This window comes from Chroicocephalus ridibundus, chromosome 14 (genome assembly GCF_963924245.1).
Source record: "Chroicocephalus ridibundus chromosome 14, bChrRid1.1, whole genome shotgun sequence".
Classification (NCBI taxonomy): Eukaryota; Metazoa; Chordata; class Aves; order Charadriiformes; family Laridae; genus Chroicocephalus; species Chroicocephalus ridibundus.
In genome coordinates this window covers 3,997,557-4,023,473 of record NC_086297.1, presented here as the reverse complement: position 1 = coordinate 4,023,473, position 25,917 = coordinate 3,997,557, and the positions used below count along the sequence as shown (strand labels likewise).

The 25,917-nt window shown below is 47.3% G+C and overlaps 1 protein-coding gene across 4 annotated transcripts in view; it reads left to right on the top strand.

Annotated features, from left to right (window-relative positions):
- The window catches only part of RPTOR (regulatory associated protein of MTOR complex 1), a 157,001-nt gene that overhangs the window by 89,061 nt on the left and 42,023 nt on the right, over positions 1-25,917 (top strand). For all 4 annotated transcript variants that reach the window (XM_063351672.1, XM_063351671.1, XM_063351674.1 and 1 more), the window contains exons 11-21: positions 765-866; positions 4,346-4,429; positions 5,875-5,985; positions 11,469-11,543; positions 12,170-12,235; positions 12,878-13,069; positions 14,339-14,479; positions 16,397-16,514; positions 17,944-18,084; positions 18,529-18,687; positions 25,511-25,629. In XM_063351672.1, the coding sequence (XP_063207742.1) occupies positions 765-866; positions 4,346-4,429; positions 5,875-5,985; positions 11,469-11,543; positions 12,170-12,235; positions 12,878-13,069; positions 14,339-14,479; positions 16,397-16,514; positions 17,944-18,084; positions 18,529-18,687; positions 25,511-25,629 (1,308 nt within the window). The remainder of the gene's footprint in view (positions 1-764; positions 867-4,345; positions 4,430-5,874; positions 5,986-11,468; positions 11,544-12,169; positions 12,236-12,877; positions 13,070-14,338; positions 14,480-16,396; positions 16,515-17,943; positions 18,085-18,528; positions 18,688-25,510; positions 25,630-25,917) is intronic.

The window sequence follows — 25,917 nt, the reverse complement described above, 5'->3', positions numbered from 1 at the left end:
TACTGTAAACTCTATTAAATACTGTAGCACTCTGCATGTTATTTTTGTACTTATTTAGCCACACTACCAAGATATCTGTAATTAAATTAGTGGATTCGGTATCTTAAGTAAATTTTCTGATTTTTTGTTTGCCCGTGTGAAGCCCTTTTATGCATTACAGGTGTCAGAAGTGATGGATAGCTAAACAAAAGGCTTGAATTAAAAAGCTGATAAATAGGAGGCAGCCCTCTTCCAGCCCAAACCAGGACATCTGAATGGCCACCTGTTTGTAGGAGAGGTTTATGGCAGCCAGGGCAGGCTGAGACGTGGGTGGACATATTTTTTGATATTTTTTGGATTGTATTCACTGTGGACTGGGTAGAGGTAGCACTGTGTGCTGCTACAGGAGTGAAGCTGCCTCTGCAGAGCAGATAAATCCACTGCTGTTCTCTCTGCTTCTTCTGGGGAAAAGATGAATCCGATTTCCCTGAGACCTTTTGTGATATCTTTTTCTGTTTCTCTACTCTTTCTTTGTCTGTTTTCCAAACACTTCCGTTAGAGAAAGAAAGCATATTTAAAGGGAATTGTATCTCGTCAGTCTTTGGAAAATTTGTATCCATTAAAGAAACCCCAAACAAATGTTTGCAAATTAAAAAGAATAGTTTTTGGAAACAATAAATGTGCGAGTCGTAGATGCCAAATTGTAGATGCCAATTGTTTCACATCTTTTTTTTTTTCCCTTTTTTTTTTAAACCAAACCTGCCTTCCTGTTCTTGCTCCCACAGCACAGTCCCTTCTTTGCGGAGCAGCTGACGGCATTCCAGGTGTGGCTGACCATGGGCGTGGAGAACCGCAACCCCCCGGAGCAGCTCCCCATCGTCCTGCAGGTGAGCGGCCGGGGTCTGTGTGACGAGGCCTCCGCTCTCAACCAGATGGCGTTTGGGTACATAAATTACGTGGGCTCCTTCAGGATTAATTAGAGCTGATTGCATGTTTACTAGACCTGTGCAGATGAAGACAAAGTGCTTTTCTTCCCCCACACCTTCGCTCTCCTGCTATAGTCCATTTGCAGCTTCAACAATATCCGGCTCTGCTGCCTCCTCCTCTGCTCTGAAGTAGCAAGACTCCGTCAGAGAGTAGCACATCTTTGTTGTTTTCTCCTGTAGTGTCTCCTCTTATATGCCAGCTCTGTCAGGCAGAGACTTTATCTTCTCTCTGTTTTCAGAAAGTGGAAGTTGCTGTGGTGTAAATAGTTTGGAAATGGCTCTTTTTCTGTCTGGTTCAGCCTAGGAAGCGTTCCCTTTAATACGATGCTGAAATTTTGCTGCAAAAACATAGAAGCAAGTCTCAGAAGACCATGCCTGGAAGCAATGTAGAGTTCTGGTAGGCATTTGCTCAGACTAGACATAGTTCATACATATAAAGGAGAAGAAAATCTAGGAGAAACAACACCTCATTTCAAATAATATTTTATGGCAAGGCACATATTACAATTGTCATCTGCTCTTGTCCTCTCCTCCCCAGGAGTTTGTATTGACAGAAATATAAACCTTCGTCAAGGTAGCTGTGGTCTCTTGTCTGCCAGGTAGCAAAAGTCTTTCTGTTTAGAGGAACGTGGTTCCAGTCACTTGTACAAGGATATGGGGTATTTTTCACTAAGTGGAGAAGACTCACCTTCCCTCTGTTAGCTACCAGCTTGTTCTGTGACTGACAGCACCATCAATCTCTGTACAATCAAATCTTAATTTCCCTGAGCCTCCCAGGCCTTGAGAGATCCGTTGGATAAACATATGTATGGTTTATCTCTGTTGCTGCAATAGGAGAAGGCAGATTTCTACTCTAGCACCAATTTTGCTGCTTTCCAGTGAATTATTTGGCACCAGAGGGCTCTGCAGGTAGCTTAACCTTGCAGTGCAATTGAGAGGTCACCTGGCAAAGGAACCTGCTTTCCTTCCTGGAGGAAAAATGAGCTAGGACAACATAATTGTTCTTATAATTAAAGCATATTAATTGTATAGTGGAATAAGATTACTTGTTAACAAGTTTGGGATACTTTGAATCAGAGACTAACTGATGGAAAGAGAGAAGGAAGTGCATTTCGGACCCCTTTTGAGCATCTTTTTGCTTTGACCCCTTGGGAGCGCTTAGGCTACGCTGCTGTCACCTAACAAAGGCTGATGCTCTTTTCCCATTTTAGATGTGCCCCTGGGGAAAGAAGGTATCTGAGTACCGGGGCCACGATGCCAGCCATGCAAAGCTTGGACTTGTCAGGGACAGGGAAAGGGCCCTTTGTAAATGGCCTTTTATTGACTTCAAGAAGTTGCTTTCCGTCGTGAATTCTTGCTGTGCGTGGGGCAGGTTGGACACAGGTGGCTCCCTGGTGTGCAGGAGAGCAGTCATCACAGAGCAGGGAGTGCACGCGCAGCCCGAGGAGCCCATGTGGAAGATTCTGGATGCTTGTGGAGGCACCTCCTGCCGTGCGAGCTCCCGTGCGTGTAGACAAGGGCTGCACCTACTCCACAGACAGCCGCTGCTGCAGGCCCCTTCTTCCATCCTGCATTTGCCAGGAGATTCCTGCTAAAATGCGGACTGTTACTTCTACATTATCCTCTTGTGTCCTGGTTAATCTCTAACTTGCATTTGTCGACATAATTAGCTTCCCTATCTTCTGTTTAGGAATAATGATGGGCAGATGTCAGGGAGGGATGTGACGCAGTGCTGGGTGCCTATAATGGCACAGTGTAGCAATTCCATAATTTCACTGGAAGTTCATAAATTATGTATAGACTCCCCACATCCTCATCCACGTCTCTAGAATTTGTGTCAGTTTTGGCTTCAGGTTATTGTGCAAATCAGTTTGGGAAGTGGGAATATAAAAACCTGAGAGAGGCTGATGGCTTTTTTGGTTTTGAAAATAATGAAAGGGAGCTTCTAAAGTAAGACCCAGTTTGATTTGGTTAAAGGTCCTTGTGGGATGCTAGCAGCGTTGAGTGGGGTTTGTGTCTTCACCTGGAAATCCTTTTCGATTACAGCCTTTTGTTTTTCCCAGCTATGACAGAATTTGTGGATTTACTTGTTGTTTTCCGAAGGTCAGATATAATGCTGTTGTTATCTGTGTGCCTCCCGTCTCGGCGCGAGCACCCTGCACCTCCCCTGTTCCTCTCTGTTGTTTCAGCTGCCCCAGCTTCACCGTGTCCTGGTTTCTATTACTGCTTAATCTCAAACAGCTGCCCCCGTTATTCCAATCCTGGCCATCTTTAAAGCACGTTGTTAATCGTGCCAAGTTCTGTAGTGAGTTTATGGAATAGGCTGGTGCCAACTAGGGCAAGATGACCAAAATCCTTTCTCCTATGACCTGTCCCGAGATCTGAGCTTTGCAATTCAGAGGTGAAACGATTGGAGTAGTTAACGCATCTTCCTGTCTTCTTCTGGACTTTCTCTGCACAACTTTAGCATCTAGTATCTGTCATCCATAGTATGAGACATGAGCCACGTAATTTAGTTGTTCTTCAATATCAAACATGAAAAATAATTTAATTTGAATATGCAGTGTGGAAAATCACTGAGCAGGGGATGGAATTGGGGGGGTAAATCAGCGAGTCTCTTTCCCCGAGACCCGTGCTGGGGGATGTTACTCAATTGAAACTGAGGATTAAACGTTGCATTCCAATATCTTACATCTGTTAAGGAGATTAAGAACTGAAAGTCTGTCTGTTAATATTTCACACCAGGGTAGGTATAAGCCAGTAAACTACCACCTCATTATCGTTGTCAGACTCTCCTTTAATGAGATTTTTATTAACGACTGATGTGACCTTTTGCTTCCCTCTTAAGTCTCTTACATCGATTTGCCAAGGAAAGCAAAGCCTCTTTTTCTGCTTCTGAGCTGTTTTGAGAAATGGGAGGCTGGGCCTTTTCCTGCCCTTTGAATCCTCCCTGCAGACACGATCGTGTTCCTGCTTTGCTGGGGAAAGGCAGGTGCTACGGTGAGAATATTTGAGATCCAGAGGGGCTGCTTCCACCTCGCAGAGCTGTGCGGCAGCAGCACCATGGCGCTCGAGAGAAATGAGCAGAGAAGAAGTGGAGCAATGCCGTGGGGACTGGGGATAGCTGCATTCCTAGGAAAACCTCTGCGGGTGTCTGCAGAAACGGCGTGACGGAGAGCGGTATCAGGAGGGACAGTCCCCCCCAGTGACACTGCTCAGTGGGGTGACAGTTTTCAGCGGTCAGGGTTTATCTTCCAGCTTTTTTGTTCAGTTTGTTGCAAGTCACGTAGCGATCCAGAGCTCCACTTGCGTTTGCTCTGCAGTCACAAGGATTTTTGTTCTTTGTAGCAGGCAGTAACTGTTGTCCCTCCCCTCTGCAGGTGCTGCTGAGCCAGGTACATCGGCTGCGGGCTCTTGATTTGCTGGGAAGATTTTTGGACCTGGGTCCCTGGGCAGTTAGCTTGGTGCGTGCGTGTTGCATATTGTCTTGTAAAAGTCTAATTTCTCTCAGTATAGGCGATAAATACAAATGATGATTTATGGAAGGAAGATGTGGAAGATACTCCACAGATTTGACAAATGACCAGTATTTTGTGTGTTCTTCATGCGTGTAAAATGGACAAAGCATCCCTGAAAGAAAAGTGGTTTGTATTAATCAAGAAGGCCAAATAGCTGTTCATTTGCATTACTATGGAGAGGATTTCCTTGGGAATGGTTTAGTGTAAAATATTGCAAGGGACAAAACAGGAGAAAGTGTCTGGGACAAATGAGAAGGTTCATCGTGTAAAATAAACAACAAAAAAAGCACATAGGAGTATCATCTGCTTTCTCGGCTTACTGGCTGCATCATTTTCTTTATCTATTTGGTCTCTGGATTTTATAAGCTCTTCTGAGAAGGCGGCAGCTGCCTTCTGCATTTTGGAAAGCGGCTAGCTCAGTGTGGATAATAAATAAGAATTAAACAGAGGAGCAGTTTAAAACACTCATGTAAATGGAGCTATTTCTTGGTAACGATGTTGAAGATGAACCACCAGCTGGTTGTGGAGTAGCTCTATGATGGGCCTTTTTACTGGTTTTCTTTACCTTCCTTCTCCATCTAAGCCAAGACTCCCTTCTCCATGCTTTTGCAGACAGCTTAGCCCTCAGTGGTAGGAAAAAATTATACATTAAAGGTGATTTTAAGCCCTCTGGGTTATAAACTTCTACAAAGATCAAAACAGAGCTGCAGGTCAGGCACGGTGGCCTTTGCTCCAGCCTTTATCTCCTTTATGACACCGGTTGGCTGTGACACCGGTTGGCCGTCCCGCTGGGCCATGCTGGGTGGGTGGGTGGGTGAGACCCCCCCGCAGCCCAGCGCTGCTCGAGCAAAGCCCCCGCCATACCTCTCCTTTCCGTTGCGCTCTGGGAAGGGCGGCTGCGATCACGGGGAGATTCTCAGAGATTTAGCGTCTTGCCTGTCCTGTGAGCATCCTCTCTAGCCCCACGGAAAAGGCTTGGTAAAAAGTCTGTGTAAGGCGAGAGGCCTATTTAATTTCCAGTGGGAAGACTGTAATTATCGAGCTTTTGCAATATGTTTACTTGTGAGAGCAAATGGCCCCAGCTGAGGAGAGTGCAGCATATCATGAAGCATAAAATAGCACAGGCTGTAACGAGTAAAAGCTAGTGCTAGATTAACTCGGAGTCTCTGCAGACCAAATGAATCTGAAAATATCTGGTGGCATCCAAGATTAAAATGAGCAATAGACAAATACTCAGGGATTCCCTCTTTACTAGAAATGTATGAAATTGTTCTCTACCAGATTTCTCACTGTGTCGTTAAATAAGCTGCATCTTCGCAGAGCGCCGGGTGCTGCCTCTGCGGGGACGCCGAGCCCCTCACTGGGCTTTGCTCTTCTCTCTGCCTCCCCAGGCCCTCTCTGTCGGCATCTTTCCCTACGTGCTGAAGCTGCTTCAGAGTTCGGCTCGTGAGCTGAGACCGCTCCTCGTCTTCATCTGGGCCAAAATTCTGGCAGTGGACAGCGTGAGTACTCCTGAGCTTGGCAGTTTCTTTGGGTTTTCAGCAACGTTTGCTTTGTCCAGTTGCTTTAGAATTGAGACTTTCTCCTGAGGTACTTCAGTGAGACACTCTATTGTCTGGAGACCAGCAGATTATCTCATTAATTTATTCCACTCGTATAAAAGCTAGTTTCTGGAACTTTTTGAATGGGAAGCCCCCGTTAAGTTGCTGACGCCGGGTAGTTTGGATGCCAGGGGCGAAAGCAGGTTTGCTCTGTCTGTTAATGCTGCAGCGTCACGGTGATATCTCACAGGTCCTGGTTCCCCTCTGGTACAGGGTGCAGGTGCTCCAGGTGAAGCCCCTCAGATCTCACTGGTTGCATCTTCATTGGAGAAGACGGCGCTTCGCTGGCTGAAGGGGCTTAAAACGCACTCGTCCCTTCTGTCACAGATTCCCAGGAGAGCGCGGGCGCACGCTCATGCTCTGCCTCAATTTGTTCACTTCAGATTGTGATCGAACGTGTTTTGCTCAAGACCATTCCTGTCAGCTGTCAAAACAGGCGCGGGGTAGCCTTCAGACACAGAATTTTTCTAGAAATAAATCAAAAGTAATTTTTGGTGACTTTGACTTACAAATCCTACTCCAAGTCTAATGTACATGCTGATGCATTGAAGGTGGGTGGCACAGAAGTACTTACCCCCCCAGAAGCTGGGTTATTCCTGCCAAGGTCTGTGATTCTGGTCTTCTCTGCTATGTTTTAGCACCTTTTGGGATGAGGTTTAAAAAATGAGCCCTGATTTTTAAAGATGGCCTTAGCCAAAGTTCTGTTTTGTGGGGTTGAAAATAAATCATTAAGCAGGTAAGTCATTGCAGATAAATTTGTGTGGCTGTATATATGACTCTGTGGTTTGTGGGTGCAATTAGTTGAGCAATATAAAATTATTAGGAGTGATGTGCACAGTTAATTGCAGGCACAATTATAAGCCGTTATGAAATTGTCTGAACTGCTTTTAGAAGCTGGATCTTGCCTGCTTGGGGGGTTATTTTTGTTATATCTTTTCCATTTCAGTATGGAGAATAATATTGAATTTGTTGGAATTTTTACCCACTGTTGATCTGGCATTGTCGGGTTTAGTTTTATAAATATATTTTCATTAACATCCTAAGAGGATTTTGGAAAGCAAAGAAAATGAAAACTATTCATCTTAAAGCTACTCTTGAAAAGCTTATTCTTGATGCATGCCTCTGCGCGGCTGACGCTTCAGCCCCAGGTACGTTTCGGAGTGGGCTCACGTATAATTGACACGGCGTGTGGCGCCGTCCTTCCCTGTCTCGAGGGGCAAAGCCAAGCTGAGAGGGCTCTTCCCCTTCCCCTCCCCTGCCGCCATCGGTAGTTCTCCCTCTATTTTATTGCCCAGCTCCTTTGGTAGGCTGCGCTTTAAAAGAGAACAACAGCAAAAATACCTCGAAATTTTGTATTGGGATTTCTGTTGGCCGTGTCACTCACTGGCTCCACAGCCGAGGGGTACAAGTGAGGAGGGAGGAGAGGGGCAGCTCCAGCAGGAAAAGGCAGCAGTGTGAGTTGTCACACCATAAAGGGAACAAAAGTGTTGTTATATCAGAAGCTAAAAAGCTTGTTATATGCTAAATATCAATACGGACGTGTCTTTTCCCTCCTCTGCTGGCACAAGCTTTGGCCATATATCTTTGAAACAAATTCAGTTTCAACCAAAGTTTACCAGAACCCGGCATGGCAGGGTGCATGCTTTGTGGGTTCCAGGTTCTCTCACGCTGCAGCCTGCTCTGCTTCCCCAACCCTCGGCGTTTTCCGAGGGTAAATTTATCTAAACGAACCACAAACCCGGAATCTGCGTGTTCCGGGATGAGGGACGGTGTTGTGGCGTGTTGGTTGAGGCAGCAGCGTGGGGCCTGGCTGGGCGGCGCAGGGCACGCCGTGGGCACTGCAGGGCGGCACTGGGAGTGCGACGGCAGGAGGTGCTGAGCTGGGGGTGGGTGCGGTAATTAACTGTAGGGCTGCGGGGAAGGACTGTAGCCTGGGGCGGGTGCGTGGGTCTGCAGGTTCCATCCCTCCTGCGCCGGGCGTGCGTCTGCCTGGCTCGGCTCTTGTGCCACCTCCATCACCCGGGCAGAAGCCGTTACCCTGGTGTGTGAGAGCATGTTTATTTTCAAACATTCTGCCAGACAATCTTCATCCTTGCAATAATTGTATGGCGCTGTCTCTCTCCTTCCTCTGCTGTTCCCTGGACCTGTATTTTATTTGGTTTCAGGAGAGTGTAGCTGATGAAATCATTTTCATTAGGACTGGAGTTCAGCTGATTGCTCATTCCTCTTTGCGTTTGGATGTGGCTGAGAACGAGTTATTGGAGACTCACTAATGCCCCGGAGAGCAGAATATCCCGCTAAGATAATATTTCTGTTGTGGTGCCTCCCTCTCTGAGGGTAGGGGGGCAGAGGGAAGGTGATCTGACGTGAGGCAGCGGTGTGGGATGCCATGTGTCCGTTCAGTGAGCATGGCATGCTGTGAAGAATTGTGTCGTGTCATAAAAATTACAGGATAAATCAATGGTGCTACAGAAACCTCGTACCTCAGACAGAACTGTTTGTGCGTGATATATACGTGTCCCTAATAAGCCTTGGAATATTTAGATTAATCTGCTTTAATCGCCTGTATAATCAGATGATTTTTCATAGGGTGTTCGTTGAGGCCTCTGGTCATCTCTGTCGGAAGCGTTTCCGGAGCATCCCCCCGCAGAGCTGCGCAGCGCTGCTGGGTCCTCGCCTTCTGCAGGCGTCTCAGGCTCAGGTCGGGGCAGGAGCAGCGCTGCGTGCCGAGATGGCTGTCAGCCTCGCAAATGCAGTTTAGGTCAAGAATTCGCAACGTGCTACATTGATAATGTTTGGTAAACAGCACCATCTATATCTTAAATACTTGAATTTAAAGGGGGGGAAAAAAAATCCCCCCACCTGTAATAAGGATTGTAATCAGGGATTTAAGTAAGACCAAAAAAACCTGCGCATTAAACAGTACTGAAAACGTGAATGCTACTAAAGTAGGACAGTGAAAAAGAGGTCTTACTGCTCCAGAGAATTGGCTGAAGCCAACAGAAAACAAACATTTCTCATACTTTCTAAAGCAATGGAGTGATATAAATAGTATGCTTTCTTTCTGGGGGTGTCCTTTGTTGGCAGGATTGTGACCCCGGCTTCTCATCATTAATACAAATACACAAGTTAAGCGTTCCTTGAGGATAATTTGGTAAAGCTGCCCACCTCAGGGGAAGGGTTCACTGCCCGGGACACCCCGAGCTGCGGCAGTGCTGCCGTATTCCGGGAACTCACGAGATTTTTCAGGACAAGTTACAATGCACACGAGTTGTATTAAGGAGACAGAGGAGAGCTGTGCTCTGGTCCCTCCCCAGCACCGGGAACTTTGTTTTATGTAAGATCTGAACTCTCACCGAGCCTGCAGCTTGTTTTGGCCATGTTGTATTGTTACTCACAAGTGTAGCTGCTTATTCCTTGAGGAGGAGGTGTTCCTGGGGCCGGCGTTCCGTGGTGGCCGCAGGATCGGAGCAGAGAGGGATGGGGCAAGAGCGCTGGCTCCAGAGGAGCTGCTCCCGCCCTCCAGCCTCCCGTCTTTGGGTCCCAGTGGCAGCACAGCAGATGTGTGTGAAGATGCAGAGCCTTCTCGTTGTTGATGTCTGCGTGCCCATGTTATAGCGAGGAGATTGGGTTTTGTACGGAACAGAAAGTATTCCCACGGAGAAAGAAAAGGGGGAGAAAAGGAAGCCTGGGTTTTGTGCAGCATTACAGAGACGTCGGGAAAGCCTCTCGTAGCTGCAGCCTGGCATCAATCCATTCCCTCTGCTCTTTGCTCTGCCAAAAGCAGCATCTTTACTCCCTTCAGCAATAAAATATTCTCTTGCATCTCTGCCTTGCCATCCCCTCTCCTTTCAACAATTAGTTCCCTCCTTCACCTTCTACGCCTGATAAAAAATAAATGATCCTGTCTCTGGTGTGAAGCACGCAATAGAACCACAGTCACGGGGGAAGCTGATTGCCAAGGCAGTGTTTCCTCCCTTAAATTTTCACGTTCGTAGTATTATTCTTTCGGTTTGACCCTAATATGTCAACCTGAAGCCTGAGTTGGCATGGTAGCAAAGCCATGCGCTTTGTACGCCATGCGCTTCGCTGCTGATACCACCCCAGGAAAAGCTGCGTTATTCTCCTTACGGGCTTTTACAGACAGTGGAGTTGCTCTGCAGTTTGTGGCTCTGTGCGGTAGGAGATCGTGCTACCACATGCTACTGTCGTATCCATTTAATACACGTTAGCACTTGACCAAATAATACAGTGATTAGTCTTGTTTGTGGAGAGGAGTTGAAATCTCGTCAAACTCTAGTCCCGCCTAGGCGGGGGATTGGGCAGAATATAAAGAATGAGTAATTCCACCTCCGCCCCGACCCTCACCGATTTACTGGTAATGGCTGAGTGATGTGGGCTGCTGTAAGGGAAAGACGTGCTGGGTTTATCGCGGTCTGCAGGAGCGTCCCGCTGGTGGAGGTGGCTCTCCACGCTCATGCCATGTTGCCGTCCCTGGCTGCCACCGCAGCGGCGCGGAGAGAACCGGGGAGGGCTGTGCCACCAAACCACCTCCCACGCTCATGGGGAAGGGGGGGCTGTGTTTATTAAGGAAGGGGGACAGAGCAGACTCGCCCCAAACCCTCCCTCGCTCTGGAGTCCCGCGGGTGAGACACGGGGGCTGGAGGGACCCCCGGGGCATACGCAGCTTCCGCCGAGGGCTCCTGCCTCGGACGCCGGGCACCAGCGCACGCTGCCTGGCGCTTGGTAGCTGCTGCGTGATCGTGGCGGCCTCCAAAGGGAGCGCTCAGGGCACGTGCTCCCTGCCAGGGGAACCTGACGGGTTTTGCCAGGATTTTACACTCCTTAGGGGGATATCGAACCGTACAACTAGAAGGTAGTGAGCAGCAATTATCAGCAAACCTGATCTATCATAAGCTAATTGCCTTGGCCTGGGATTGGAAATCAAGTGGAGAACTTGACAAGGGGCTTTTAGAAGATCTAATCTTACATAATTTTGTTAAATATAAAAATAAAAAATTAATTGGATTCCTCCTCAGTTTTGCCCTTGGTGGCTCTTGAATATTGGTGAAGGTTTAATGTGGGACAGAGAAATGGCAAATTTAACTCTTCTCCTAAGCAGGAGGCCGCAGTTCCAGCCTCCGTTTGTGTCGTGCTGGGGGTGGCAGAGGGTTCCGTGCTTCAGACACCGCGCTCCCCTGGCAGCCCTTCCGCGGGGAGGTTCGGTGCCAGCCCCAATGGAGGGCTTGCGCTTTCTTTTGCTTCTTAAATGAAAACAAGATTTGAGAAAAATTATTAGGACATGAAATATTCATACATCATTGGAGGAAAAAATATTTTTATGTTATTCTACTCATTGTGTTTTTCTCTGTCTCATTTTTCAGTCATGCCAAGCTGACCTTGTGAAGGACAACGGTCACAAGTATTTCCTTTCCGTTCTGGCAGATCCTTACATGCCAGTAAGCACAAGTCATTTTTATTCAGACTCCTCTAGCATCTGCTTAGCTTGTCTTACCTGCTCTTGCTGGCAGGACACAGCTGGTGCGGAGACAGGGCTGTGTCCCACCTCATCTCCTGTGCCCCCCTGGCTCTGCTGGGGAGGCATTTGGAGCTGCGGAGCCAGCGACCAGGGGAATTAACAATGCTCCTGCCAGGTTCCGTGATAGAGAGAGCCAAACCAAACAGGAGTTTGCAAACTTGTCTAAAGTTACAGGAGCGCAGGTTGCTCGGTGGCGGTGATGGGAGCCGGGGGTCCTGGGGGCAGAGGCAGCCCGTTGCGCTGCAGTTCTAATGCGCTCTGCAAAAGCTCTGTGTGGGTTCCTGCGATGGGTGTTTGTTGTACGCCTCCTCCAGAGCAATAAACGGGGGCTGGCTGGGAGGATCGTTCTGCCAGCCTGATGAAGTGTCTCAGGTGGGACTGGTGACAGGACTGCATGACAAGAAGATTCAAGCTTGCCTTCCTCTCTCTTGTTCTTTTAATGTGATACAAACTGGACTTAGAATAATCTCGTGTTTCAGAAAGCACGGGATGTAGTTGTTCTCTGACCTGTTTTCTAGATGACAATTAGTTGTATATTGTTTTAAGGCTGAACACAGGACAATGACGGCTTTTATCCTGGCTGTGATTGTGAACAACTACAACACTGGCCAGGTGAGTCCCAGCATCCTTTTGCCTTTCATTCCCTCCTGCCTCTTCTCTGCATTGTGCCTTCACTTTGATAAAAGTGTCCTGGCTTGCCTTAAAGCACAGCCCTGACCTGGTATACTGAAAGAGAAGATTGCTTTGCATTATTTTTGTGTGGATTAAAAGAAAAATTGACCTGGAGGTGTGACAAACACATTCTGTACCTGGCACCAGGAGGTGGAGGTTAAGGACACAAGTCGCTCCCAGCTGCCCCTCCAGCAGCCGCTGACGGGCCATTAAAGAAATAGTGGCTGCTTCCTGTCAAGTGGGAACTTGACGGCTGTGATAAAGTTCTTGGGAAGGGTATGTGGAATGAGCCATAAACCTTGGGGCTCTGACATGTGCAAGGAGTATTTCCAATGAAGAAAAAACAGGCTTTATGCATCACAGGAAGCATTTCTAATGCTCAACTATTTAACTAGCTGTAGCAGCCTGTAGTTGACCTTCCCTTCATGCTGCTTCCAAATGGTATTTTATAACAAAATCGGTATATAACCACCAAATAATTATTTTCTCTTGATTTCCTGTCTAGTTCAGAAATAATCTTCTTTTTCAATGATGAGGTGGGAAGCTGGCATCCAAAATAAATTGCATTGATTTGTGTTTTAGGAAGCTTGCCTTCAAGGAAACCTGATTGCTATTTGCCTGGAGCAGTTAAACGATCCACATCCTCTTCTGCGTCAGTGGGTGGCCATTTGTTTAGGACGTATTTGGCAGAACTTTGACTCAGCCAGGTGGTGTGGTGTGAGAGACAGCGCTCATGAAAAGCTCTACAGTCTCCTCTCAGATCCCATCCCAGAGGTAAAAATCCAACTTTTTAAATAAACGCCAGTTGAATTGTCAGAAATCTGGCAGAGGGTTACAGAAGTGCTTACAAAACCAGGGCCTTCAAGATCTTTGTGATTGTGTCTGGGTCACAGAAAAGCCTTACTGCTCTTTCTTCCAGGTGGTGCAAATCATCCAACCCTGCAAGAGAAGTAACCAAAGAGATGGCAGGGGGAGTTCGTGCAGCCCTTGGAATCTGGGCACCGGAGTTAGGAAACACCATGGGTTTTGTTTACCTGCATATCAAAAGCTTGTTAAAAATGTGGTCCCAAAACTCACTGTGTGTTGCAGAAAACCCTCTAGTCTTTTTGTCCAAGTATGAAAACTGTTCTGCTCCTGGTGTGTGTGAAAATACATCTTTAATTGAACGTGCTTTACCTTTGTGACAAACTCTCCAAGAGAGAAGGGATTCTAGTGCAGAGCCTGGCTGTGATTGACAGAGCCTGTCAGACCCCGGTGAAATTACATCGCGTGTGGGAGAAGGAAGCCTGGAGATAAGCGCCACTGCTAACGTGCAGGGATTGAAGATTAGATTCCCCTTCACGTTCAGTCTTTCTGTCCCTGCATCCTCCACCTCCTCTCTCTGGCCCCAGCTTTCCCCATTTTCCAGGTGGGATCTGTGCGAGGGCCGGGCTGGCTGTGCTCACGGCACACCCGGATGGCTCTTGGAGACGCTGGAGTGAGCGTTTCTGCTTTCCGAAGCACATCCTGCAGTTGCCGATTATGCCGTGTCCCCGCCGTTTGCAGCTTCTGCCAAGGCAAGCTGTGAGATTCCCAGGCCACCTGATCCCTCTGTTCTTGGCGTGATCTGGCAAAGTTTACCCTGATTTGAGCTGCTGTCATTTCTCCTTTTCTTTTTTCCATCATCTTGCTGTAAGCCCGTATCTGAAGATGGTGGCTCAGCACTCTTATTAAAGAGATTCGCATCCCAACAGTAACTCCCGGTGTACCTTGTTCTTGTTAATTAATATTCTAGGCAATGTCAACTGGAAAAATCACCCATGGGAAGGTCACCGAGTATTCTGGGAAATTAAGTATACTCCTGGATCTGCGAATACGTAAAACTCAGTGCGTTGGCTGAATCTGTTTTGGTTTTTACTCTCCATGGGCTTCCATTTAGCCCCCGCTATTTACCTGACACAGTCCCGGTTTCCAGAGATGCCGTTTGTGGGGATGAAAAATCCCACTGGGAAACTTCAAGCTGGAAACAAGAGGAAAATAATAATGAATGTTTGTGTCTCGCAGGTTCGCTGTGCTGCAGTCTTTGCACTGGGAACGTTTGTGGGCAACTCAGCTGAACGGACCGATCACTCCACCACCATCGATCACAACGTAGCCATGATGTTGGCCCAGCTTATCAACGACGGGAGCCCCATGGTCAGAAAGGTACAGAAAGGCCGGCGGCACCCAACTTTGCTGGATCCATGCTGATGAGCTCTGCACTGTGCCTAATCGGAGTGTGCATTATTTAATGGCTTCTCAATGAATGTGACTCATTTGGAAGTATCTGTTTCATCGTGAAGTCTTTTAACTTCACGTCCTGCTGAGAAGCACCACGCACGTGTGACGCCACCAGCGAAAACCGCAGCATCAGCCCAGTGGGGTGGCTGAAGGCTCGGCACCGCGCCCTGCGCTGCACGCTCAGGGTCGCACGCAGTAGCGTTCTGGGATGCTCTTTCATCCACTTGCCCTTTTTCAGTGCACATATTACAGCGTTCCGTTTGCAATTTGCAATAGGAAGAGCCTACTGACAGGAATAATACGAGTAAAGTGTAGTGTGTCGTAGTGTCCAGGTGTTGACAAGATTGTTGTTCAGATCAAAATGTTTCTGCTGTTTGACAGTGGACCTTTGATTCAGCTCACGTATTCCACTAAGCAAATGTCTGAAATAGGAGTAACAGTCTCAGGGATTTGTGGGAATCTTTACGTCCTGGGTTTTTTTCATTTAAAGAGAATGTGAAGACAGGGATAAGGAAGGAGAATAATTACACTGGAATCTTTCAGGTGTACAAAACACTGAGGATTCTTGCTGGGCCACTCTTCTTCAAATGCTCTTCTGTTGGTTACTGTTTTGATTGCAATATTTTACCTTCTCAGATTTTAAATGAAATAGTAATGTGTTGCTAGAAACATGTGGCCGTCCTAGGGGAGGAAGAGGAGAGGGAGGAAGAGTGCTGTGGAGAGAACGAGAGCTCCATTCAGGAAAAAGATCTTGCTGCTTTTAGAAACCACAAGGACGGACAAGAGTCTGTTTCCAAGTAATTCGCCAGGTTTTGGAGAATTGCAATTTCTGATGCTCCATCAATAGTACATTAAATAGTTTTTGACATTCTGGATTGTTCTTGATGGCTGTACTTAGGCGTCCTGATGCTTGTGTTTACTTAACTGGAACATCAACACCCTGACAGTTGTCACCAGCGTTGTGAGGATTAATTTTTGTTGTCTTGTTCCGGCATTTAATCAGTTTAATTCAAGAGAGAGCTGTGTGTCACACTGTACGATCTTTGAGATTCATAAATCTCTCTTTTGGAGATTAGTCCCCTGAACAGAGAACAGCAACCACAGCCAGCTCTCCACCCGCCGTGTGCTGTTTCCAAGTGCCCAGCAAGCCCTACCTAATTGAGGGCCTGAACTTCACCTTCTCTTCCCTCCCCACCCCACCCCCGTAATTCAGGTTCTCAAGTGGCGGGTAGGAGAACGGACGGCCTGATGATCCCTTGCAGTGGGCAGCACCGATCTCACGTCAGCGGCTGACATTGTGGGTCAGTACGAGACTCTGCGGTTCAGCGGAGGATTCAGACGCCAGAGCTCTTCCTGGAGGAGCTGAGCCGTGTCCCCAGGGGCCTCTTGTCAGATTCTGTTTCCTTCAGCTCGGAGCAAATGTAGGACAGGCTGTAGGACAAGGGCTCTGCTCCGTGTGTACGTCTGCAGCGCAGGGAGAGGGCTGGGGGCACCGATCCTGGGCGCAGCTCGTGTCTGCTCTGCAGGGGACACACGCTTCCCCTGGGCGAGAAGCTGCATGCACAGGAGCAGGGGGAGCTGGGGGCACTCGCCAGCTCGGTACTTTCTGTGACACCGCGTCAGTTTGACAATATTGGGCAGAATCAAAGAGTAGCAGGAGCCTGTTCAGGTATAAAAGACTTGTGAAGAATTAGGTTTGAAACAGAGTGCTCAGGGAAGGGAAGATTGTTAATCTGGATGGCCACCCAACAAAAATGACCATATTGTCCTGTGCTTCCCTTTGGTCCATTGTTTCTGACCTACGTAACCACGAAATACCTGTTTCTTCTGCTCTTTCCATAGGAGCTGGTGGTGGCTTTAAGTCACCTGGTGGTTCAGTACGAGAGCAATTTCTGCACCGTCGCCTTGCAGTTCATGGAAGAAGAGAAGAATTACCCTCTCCCTTCTCCAGCTGCCACAGGTGGGTGGTTTGTGTCTGTGTGGGCAGGAAATGTATAGCCTGAAAGCGCTTGGGAACTTTTATTTGAAGAGTTTTCCACACACAATGAAATTCTTGCTGGTGGTGATTTGTCAAACAGCACCGTTGCTACAAAGCTGAGTGGCCTGGTGGGTAGCTCCGCTGTCTGTTTAGCACTATAATATATTGCACTGCAGAAATGCATCCTCCGCTCAGTCTATGTCTAAAACACAGCTATAGCTCACCAGCGAGACGTAGAGACTGAACGCCCTGTCAAATTCAAAGGGATTCCCTTCAGGTGGAGGTGGAAGTATATTTGTTGAGGCTGTACACAGGCTTACCAGACTGGGGTTATTCTCCTCGATTGTACCTGAAACTTCCGTGTCGTGTTGACCTAATGAGAAGCCTCACCACCCAGCGCTGAGCCAACCAGAGTCTTTGATACTGTGAGGCACCAGATGAGAAGCAGTGAAGAACTTCAGGCTCTGTGCCTCTGGTCCCGTCCCTTTTGCTGTTTCTGTTGCTTTATGTGAGGAATGAAAAGCCCAAGCGAAATTGTTGCTAACCTCATATTTTCTTTAGAAGTTAAGTACATTGGAAATCTCAAAGGGTAATGGGACTGTTGCAATGGAAACTTGGAGACAAGACCACGTGCTGTCTCTGCAATGAGTAGTTTGATCTCCCGATTGTCTGAGTAACTAAATCATGTTGGAAAATAAGCTTCTGCACATTTGTCCTTTTTGCTGCAGGAAGTAAACATTACATGCAGTTTATTTCCTTATCCAAAAGAATCCTGAAGCAGGATGCACTGCAGGCATCAGCCCCACCACCACCGTGCAGCCACCTCTGCAGTGAAGTGAAATAGCTATTCTGAAGCCACGTACTGTGTCTGTATTCGGGAATGAAAATGAGAAATTTGGGGAAATTATAAGTATCCAGGTCATGGATGAAATGTGAGTTGAAACCAGGCCTGAAACTTGGTCAGGAAACCAGGATTTTCATAATTCTTTATAACGAGAAAATTTACTGGATTTTTAGTGAGCAGAAGCAGACAGAAGCCCGCAAATGCTGCCTGCCGAATGGCATCTGCGGGGGCAGCGTGTCCTAGCACAATGTCTGGGCAGTGGCCCAGCACCGACCTGGAGAGAAGAGTCATCGTGCCTCTCTGGGCAGTCTGCAGGCACTGGCAACGCTCAGCTCACCTGGTTTTATTGGATGTACAAAAATCACAGCCTGAACAGCAGAGACACATGGTCCTTGCTGATTATGTGCGCAGAGGATCCTGTGTCATCCCTCATTCTGTTTTAGCGTAATGGGCAATGACTAAATTCTGTTCATATTGGTAGTATTTTAGTTCTCTTATTGCTTGGAAATAACCGAAAGTCTGTGGTCGCTTTGGGTACATCTATAATTGTTAATTTTGCATCCACAGAGGGTGGGAGTTTGACACCAGTGCGAGATGGTCCGTGTACGCCCAGGCTGCGGTCCGTCAGCTCTTACGGGAACATCCGAGCAGTTACCACAGCTAGGAACCTGAACAAGTCCTTGCAGAACCTGAGCCTGAACGAAGAATGTAAGAGACATTTCAAAATTCTTTCATTTTCTTTACCTCTTCCCCACCCCACCCCTCTCCCGCCAGCTGGGAAATGCCACGTGCAAGACGACGTGAGCTGAAAGTTTAGCCCAGATTATCCAGCTGCCAGCTCCAAGGGCTTAGATGAGACACCCTTCATAATTAGTTTCAATTTTCTGGTCATTAGTATTGATTTTTCTGAGCGTTTGGGGACCAAAAAGGTGCCTTCCAACTTCCTAACATACAGGATTTTTAACCGAATCTCTTCTGACCCCTTGATGCCTCCTCTGTATTTAAATATTCAGTGTTTAAAAGGGGACGTTGTGGTTTTACCTGCACCTTCATTGAGTGTTGCAGGGTTTAGGAAAGGGCTGTTATGCCTGGGAAAAAAATTGTTCTCTCACCAGTTCTTGTGTCAGCGTCTGCCCCCTTTTCTTTTGGCAGCTGGAAGCTCTGTTGCGTTTTCTCCTGGGAATCTCAGCACCAGCAGCAGCGCCAGCAGCACCTTGGGCAGCCCTGAGAACGAGGAGTATATCCTGTCCTTTGAGACTATTGACAAGATGAGGCGAGTCAGCTCTTACTCTTCTCTGAATTCACTAATAGGTGAGTAAAGACTCTCTTACCCTTCCTTTGGCAGCCCCTTTCTTCACATGCTTGCATTAGCTTTTGTGGAAAGTTTGGATCTTAGCTCCTGCTAGATCTTGCTCCAACAAAACTTCTCATCACACTAGAAATGGTGCTCTTGCGTTTGGCTGGGCTTCGTGCGGAGCAGAGTCCCCTCCTGCTCTGATGGAGGGACTGGCCACGAGAGCTGCTGGCTCCAGCTGTACGCTTCACTGGGACGCGCAGCAGTCCTGTTAGGAATTTGAGCACAAAATACAGCGTATAGAGGAATTTCGCCTCCGCTGCAGTGCCGCTGGCTAGAGACTGAAAGCCAGGCCTCCCCGTGGCGTGGGCAGCAGCTGGGCACGCCGGCACTAGCTGCTGCCCCTGCTTGTTTGTCTTGTGGATTGTATTTCCGGGCAGCACAGACACTTTATTGTGTCACTCATCCAAGAAAGCCTTACCTAGCTGATTTCCTATGCGGGTTTATATGTACGTTGTTAAAATAAGACATAAAAAAAAAGAAATCCCAGGCTGTGTCTTAAAAGCATAAAGACTGAGTGTTTCATAGAAATCTGCTTTTGTGCAAAAAGTTCCGTGGCTGATCCCGCTGCCTCTGATCCCCTCTCCGTTATTTCCTCCCAGAGAAGCTGCACTAACGTCACTAACAGCACTGAACTTCTTGACACCACTCAACAGTCCCTTTCTCTCCCGATGTCTGGCTCTGGGTAACGCACAGAGCTCTGCGGAGCGCAGCGCTATAGCACAGAAGGAAGGGAAATTTTACTTGTATTTATGCAGCACATGGCTGATTTGTGTGTAATGGATTATTTGCATTTCTTTTATAGAGCAAAACCGGAATGTTTATATTGAGCTAGTTCAACTCAGTTGTTTTCCAAGTAACTTTCTCAGTCGTGTCTGTTTGCTACGATGGCATTGCTTTAAACTAGCTCTAGTTTTTCAAACAATCTAAACCATTCGGGGATGGTAACGTAGACCGAGAAGGACCGGGCTTTGGGAACGGCCTCCCTGCAGGGAGCAGGGCAGGCAGCGCGCAGCAGAGAAATGCCGGGGGAGAAGCCTCTCTATTTTCGTTGTAATCAGCAAATATTCTTCTAGCCTCCAAAAACCAGTGAAAAAAGAGTGGTGTAGCTCCGAGAGGAGTCCACCTGGGTGACAGACTTGCCTTGGCTGAAGAAACATTTTGCTCTACTCTGTTTTCTGGAAGAAGTAACGGTGACTTGGCTCTCCTGAGCTGAAACATCCTGGGGCTGTCATTCCTGAGCCCCTGCGGCAGTTTAAAGCTGTGTGTTCATTAGAAACTTAATTCACTCATTTGCTTTTGATTGTAGGTAGTGAAATTGGATCTTCTAAAGCATAACAGGAATGTTAGGAAATTTCTCTCCATCTTAAGCTAGAACTTGAATTTTCCTCATTTCTGCTGGTGCAAACTGGTGTCTGCTTGATTACTTGTGTGTGTCTCACAAGAGCTTTACAGCGCAGTTGGAAAAGAATCGAGGTGAGCTGGAGATGAGTGAGGGACACCTAGGAAAACAAGAAGAGCAGTTCTCCAAAGCCTCCCTCATTCCTATTCAATCGGAAGAGCTCATATCCAGCTGGAAACGGCAGAGCTTATAGAAGTGTTTAAAATTCATAACTCGCACAGAATCCCATTACCTTCGGCATTTGCCTGCTGAAAGCCAGCCTTGTTTCATTTCTCCTGAAGAATCACGAGCTTCCAGCCTGCTCTCTCTGGCTCCCCAAGGAAAGAGATTTCAAAACACCATCAGCTCCAGCCACCCTCAGTAGCGCCGCAGCCGCCACGCAGCCAGCCCAGGCTCACATTAACCCCTCTCTTTAAAGTTTTAGTGTGCAATAAAATACTGCTCTAGAGCTAGCGAGAGTGGGGAACGTGGAGAGGAGTCCAGCTGGGTGATAGGCTTTTCTTGACTGAAGAAATGTTTTGCTCTACTCTCCGTCTTTTGGAAGAAGTATTGGTAATTTGGCTCTACGGTAATGACTCTGCCAAACATTTGAGACAGGCAGAGCAGTAAAAAGGGTGCTTTGGGCACATGGGTAGTCTCAAACCAAAGCAGAAATCTAGTCTGTAATAATAAAAGTAGAAATTTTCAACCACAGTACTCTGCATTCCCTCAGTTGATTCACTGATGTTCAGGGCTTTCTTCCTCTCTTGTGATTTTAGGAACGTGGTGCTAGAGGGATTATTCTGGATCCATCTCTCCACTGACACTGCGGCATCGTACGATGTTCCTCTTCCCATAAACTTGAGGAAAACCTCTCCATTCCTTCTTGTGCCATTTTACAAACAGCTTCTAAGCTAACTATAAGCCTAGTGCCCCCATGTAGTGTCCCCCCACAGTGCAACATGCGCTTTTTGTCTAGGTGTGCTGTTCTCTGACTGTTCCTTGGCCAGTCCGTCCTCTTACCAGAAGAGACATTTATTTCTGGCCCACGTTCTCCAGCTGGCAAGAGGCAGTTTTTGGTTAGTCAACAAAGACATCAGTTTGGCTGGGAAGCTGAGCCTTGCTGCTTTTTCCGTACAACTACTCATTAATCTTGATGTCCTGGAAACTTTTAATTTAGTTTAGTTTTAAGATAGGAAAAGGCAAGGAATTAAGATGGGGGTTTTGCATACCTTGAGGCTAATTATTCATATCCAAACTGCGTGATTAAAGTCTTTGTCCTACAGCGAGCATCGCTGGAAAGATTATATTAAGGAATGATCAAAGAAGGAGGAAAATAAATCTTGGAGGGATGAAATGCTGGGGAATAGTTCTCTTTTCCAGCAGGAGAGGCTGGGGGCAGGAAACTCTTTACCATGTCACAGGATCCATCCTGAAGAGCTGCCTCGAGGTAGCACTTGCAGCAGGAGGTTACTGCGGTGAGGATGAGCAGAGATGTAGGCGGGCAGTGAGCGGCAGCAGCTGAGAGAGCGAGAGCTGGGACAGGTAGAGCCTCCGTCCCTATCACAAGGAATATATTTAAATGCACAGAAATAACGAGCAGTAACTGATCAACCAGCAGTATTTATAAATAGTAACTTGCACAGTGGCAAAATGCAGGGAGCTGAGTGGCTTTTGGAAGCGGAAGTTTGATGTAGGGGCTGGCCATGGTGGGCTGTTCCATGTTGACTATGGCAGCCCTGGTCCAGGGCAAGCACCTGCTCGGGGGGAACATGCCTGTTCCTAATGAGCTGCTTCTGGTTTCTGTTGAAACGTGAAAAAGCTCATGCTTTGCCAGGCTGGACGGGGCTTTGTGCGCAAAGTCTGCCTGGTCTAGTGGGTCTACGCCACCAGTCTACACCACCACCTGGTCTAGTGGGAGGTGTCCCTGCCCAGGGCAGGGGATTGGAACGAGATGATCTTTAAGGTCCCTTCCAACCCAAACCATTCTGTGATTCTGTGATTTGAATCGCCGTCAGGGGTTGGAGTGTGCAGGAAAGCCTTTGCACGGCCCCGTGCAAGAAGACCAGCTTGCAGACTGTCGGGTCTGTGCGAGAAACGCTGGTTTGCTGTTCCTGTAGGGAACGGGCTGCTGTCTGCACTTGTCGAAGTAGCGTTCAGAGAGCAAGCGGGATTTCAGGTGTTCTCTTCATCCCAGTAGCTCTCACAGGACCTCTTGTGCCACTTGCGGGATGAGGAGGGACTTGTGGGATACACTTTTATGTGGGATTAGCGTTGGTGGGAAGCAGATACCCGAGTCCTTGGGTATCGTTCAGCCTGAAATGTTTCAGCTGTGCATTTCATGGCGTGCCCATCCGAAACTCGCCGTGCCTGGGGCTGTGCAGGCGGAGGAGCTGCTGCCGGTCCTGGGCGGGCACCAGCGCCCGGGCAGCTCTGGGGCAGCTTTTGCTGCTGCACCTTCTTCTGGAGATCCAGGCTCAGAACCACCGCAGGGCTTTTTACAGGGGATTAGGAAGAAACCCTGTCAAAACCTGGCAAGTCAAAAAGAATAAATAAAAACATTAGCATTCATTTTTGCATCCAGCATGGTCCGACCCTTTGTGTACTCGCTGACCTGGTGGCAGGACCTCAGCCAGGTCCCTTCCTCGGGGCTGCGGCAAGATGCTTGCTGTTAAAGTGAACTAAGAGTTACGCATATGCAAAGAAAATCAAAGTCGTCAGGAAAGGCAGGCAATTTATTTTTGACATTCTTAGTGGAGAGGAATCATTTTGTAAACGTAAATCTATACTGCAAGGTCCATTTAACTGGCTTTGAATCAGTCTGACTAATTACAGAGCTGTCTGCTTAGATTAACACCCCGTCCCCCTTGCTTGGCTCTTTGTTTGCATCTCATGGATATTTTAGTCCATTACATGAAATCAAGCTGCCGTTCCTCCTGCCACCTCTGCTGCCTTCCATTATCCCACTGCCTCGGTGCTCGGGGTTTTACAGGGAGCGGTGTCAGATGTGTCACTCGACTGAATCAGCGCCACGAACGACGCTAACGGGGCAGGCAGGATGGCAGAAGAAAGGACCGGTCCTTCGAGCATCAGCTCTGAGCCCGAGATGCCTTTGTAGAAATTCCCTCTATTCTTTTCAAAGGCTGCGAGTGAATGAGGAATTGCACTGGTGCAGTTCTGGTTTAATTTTGGGGTTTTTTTTCATGATGCTTAGATGTATAAAAAATGTCATTGGGTTTTTTCTTCGTGACTGCGTCATGAGAGGTGGTTATCAGAGACACTGGAAAATCTGATGGGTACCCTCTCGCTCTCCCTTTCACTCCCTTTCCTTTTACTGTGTTTCAAGGGCTTTGAAAGAAATCAAGCCGTTCAGATTTCCCATCGGTCCTTATGTACTTTCTAGCATGGGACCAAATGCAGGAGGCAGAGCTCTGAGCAGACCCCAGATGACATTCCCTGCCTGGCTGCTTCACTGGCTCTTTGTCTCTCTCCCTCTCTTGCTCTTTCTCGTTCCCCTTCCTCCTTTTCTTTCCCTGACAATAGAAGCTTCCAGGGTGAACGTGGCAATTGCAAAAAGAAAACGTAAATGGTCAGAAGCCTGGAGAAGACAGACAAACATTGTGTCACCATCCTTTAGGTTGGGAGGCCTAACCCTCTTCCACGCAGACACTTTATTGTGTATTGACATTTTCTTTATTTAAACACGGAAACAAGAAAAAGACAATGACTTTTGCCTGTTATGACCAAAGCCAAAACCTGAACTTGGATCGTGCACGGCTCAGTTCTGCTCATTTGATGCATGCCATCCTCACGCGTTCCTTGATCTCATGCGCTTTGGGCTCTGGCCTCAGCTGGCAAAAGCCAAGCAGGGCAGATCAGTGGCCTTTAAATCTGCTGTATCTTGACAATTGTTATTGCTTTCTCCGATTATCGACTTCTTTGTTTCTCCTGGGTGGATTTACCACTGTTGCATCTTTGTCCTGCATCCTGCCTGTGGTGGAAAGGCTGGGATTAGCTGTGGGAGTCGGTTGTGTAGGTGGCCCCCAGCAGACGGGCAGCACTGTCCAGTGGTGCTGTCACAAATACCTGTGAGATTGCCGAGTGGAACTCTGTAAGTAGCCGCCACTTGGAAAATCGTTGGGATGTCAGCGGAGTAAGAGACCCTTTCGTGTGCAGGTCAGATGGGAGGATGGAGTTAGGTCATTGCCTTTTGCGGGATGCTTTGTCCCATGCCGGGGGATTTTTCCGGCAGCAGGCAGGTTTCCCCGGCTGCGGCAGCCGAGCACCCCAAGTGCAGCCTGCGGACTCCTGGAGCCCGTTACCGCGCGCTACCTGCCTTCCGCAGCCAACGCTCAAAACTGCACTCTCCAAATCTGTTTTCTCTTGGTTTGAGCATCAGGTTTAGCAGCTGCCAGGTGAGAAGCTGCCTGTTGACCGAGGAACCCTTTCTTTCTTCCTGACTTAACGTTTTATATTTAGGTGCCTCCAGAAACACGAAAGGAAATGCAGTAACAGCTTGATCTGTCATTTACCATTGATTGTGACTCATCTGAAATTCCTGTTTCAGTTCCTTTTTTTGTTAGTGCAATCACTTTAATATTGTCCAAATGGCTCAGCTCCCAAACAACGGTGTTACAACTATTAGACATTGTGAGGGTTCGAAGGAAGAATAACAAATTAAAGATTCGCCTAAAAGCAGCAAAATAAAATGTTCGCAGGATTTTGTCAGTTGTTGCAAATGCTTATTAATTTGATTTGTACTTTGAATCTGTCAGTCCCTTCTGCTGAAATACCAAACGGCAGATATTCTCATTAAAGAACAAATTGGCAATTGAGGAATTGATACAAATGTCAATAGGAAGGACTGAGTTAGACTTAGTGCTTCGCAAGGGTACGGGTCCTAAACTTCATTTTTAACATTTAGATGTTTAGTGAACTTGTAGAATATATAAACCCCTGAACGTTCAAGCTGAGTATTAGTGCTTAAAACAGCAATAAAAATAACCTTAAATATATAAGCCAGTAACTGGGGGTTTATACCATTTAGTATTTTAGCTCAGGAAATCCAAAGACATTATCCATTTGGCCTTTCCAGATTATTTGCTTCAGGAGCCTGGAAAGCCAGTGGTTTGACTGAAGCTTATTTAGGTAGTCTTTAATTTATTTTGCCTTCTCCCACTTTCATTTCACAAGCCCTTGCAGAGTTCACAGAGAAAGACAAAACGGAGACAAAATGCCCACGTAGGGAGTTTTTGAGCTCTTCTCTTGATGTTTTCCTGGATGTCATTGTGATGTTTGGAGTTCTAATGAATTTTCTCACATAAGATCAAAGAGTTTGAGTTGATGGATTGTCATGTGCTGTGGGGCTTTGTTTTTTGTTTTGTTTTTTATTATTTTAGGTGTGAGTTTCAACAGTGTTTATACCCAGATTTGGAGAGTGCTCCTTCACCTAGCTGCTGACCCCTACCCTGATGTCTCCGACTTGGCCATGAAAGTTCTCAACAGTATTGCCTACAAGGTATGCCCTTCTGTGTTCGCGTGGCTGTGAGGCTTTTTGTTCCTTCACATTTTTTTCGTGTGTTGATTTTTCTCATGCTTAGGCAAAGCGTAGGCAGACTGAACTGAGTAGATCCGTTGGAGGGCTCTGGTAAGTGGTCCTAGTTCAGTCTGGGTCTATCGCAGAAGGAGCTTTTAATGTTTCAAAATGATAAACGCTCATGAAATCTTGATCAGGTAAAATAAATAAATGGGGGAGGGCCTGGGATTGTTTTAGGATATGAAGTAGGTACAGACCTTAGACAGTAGG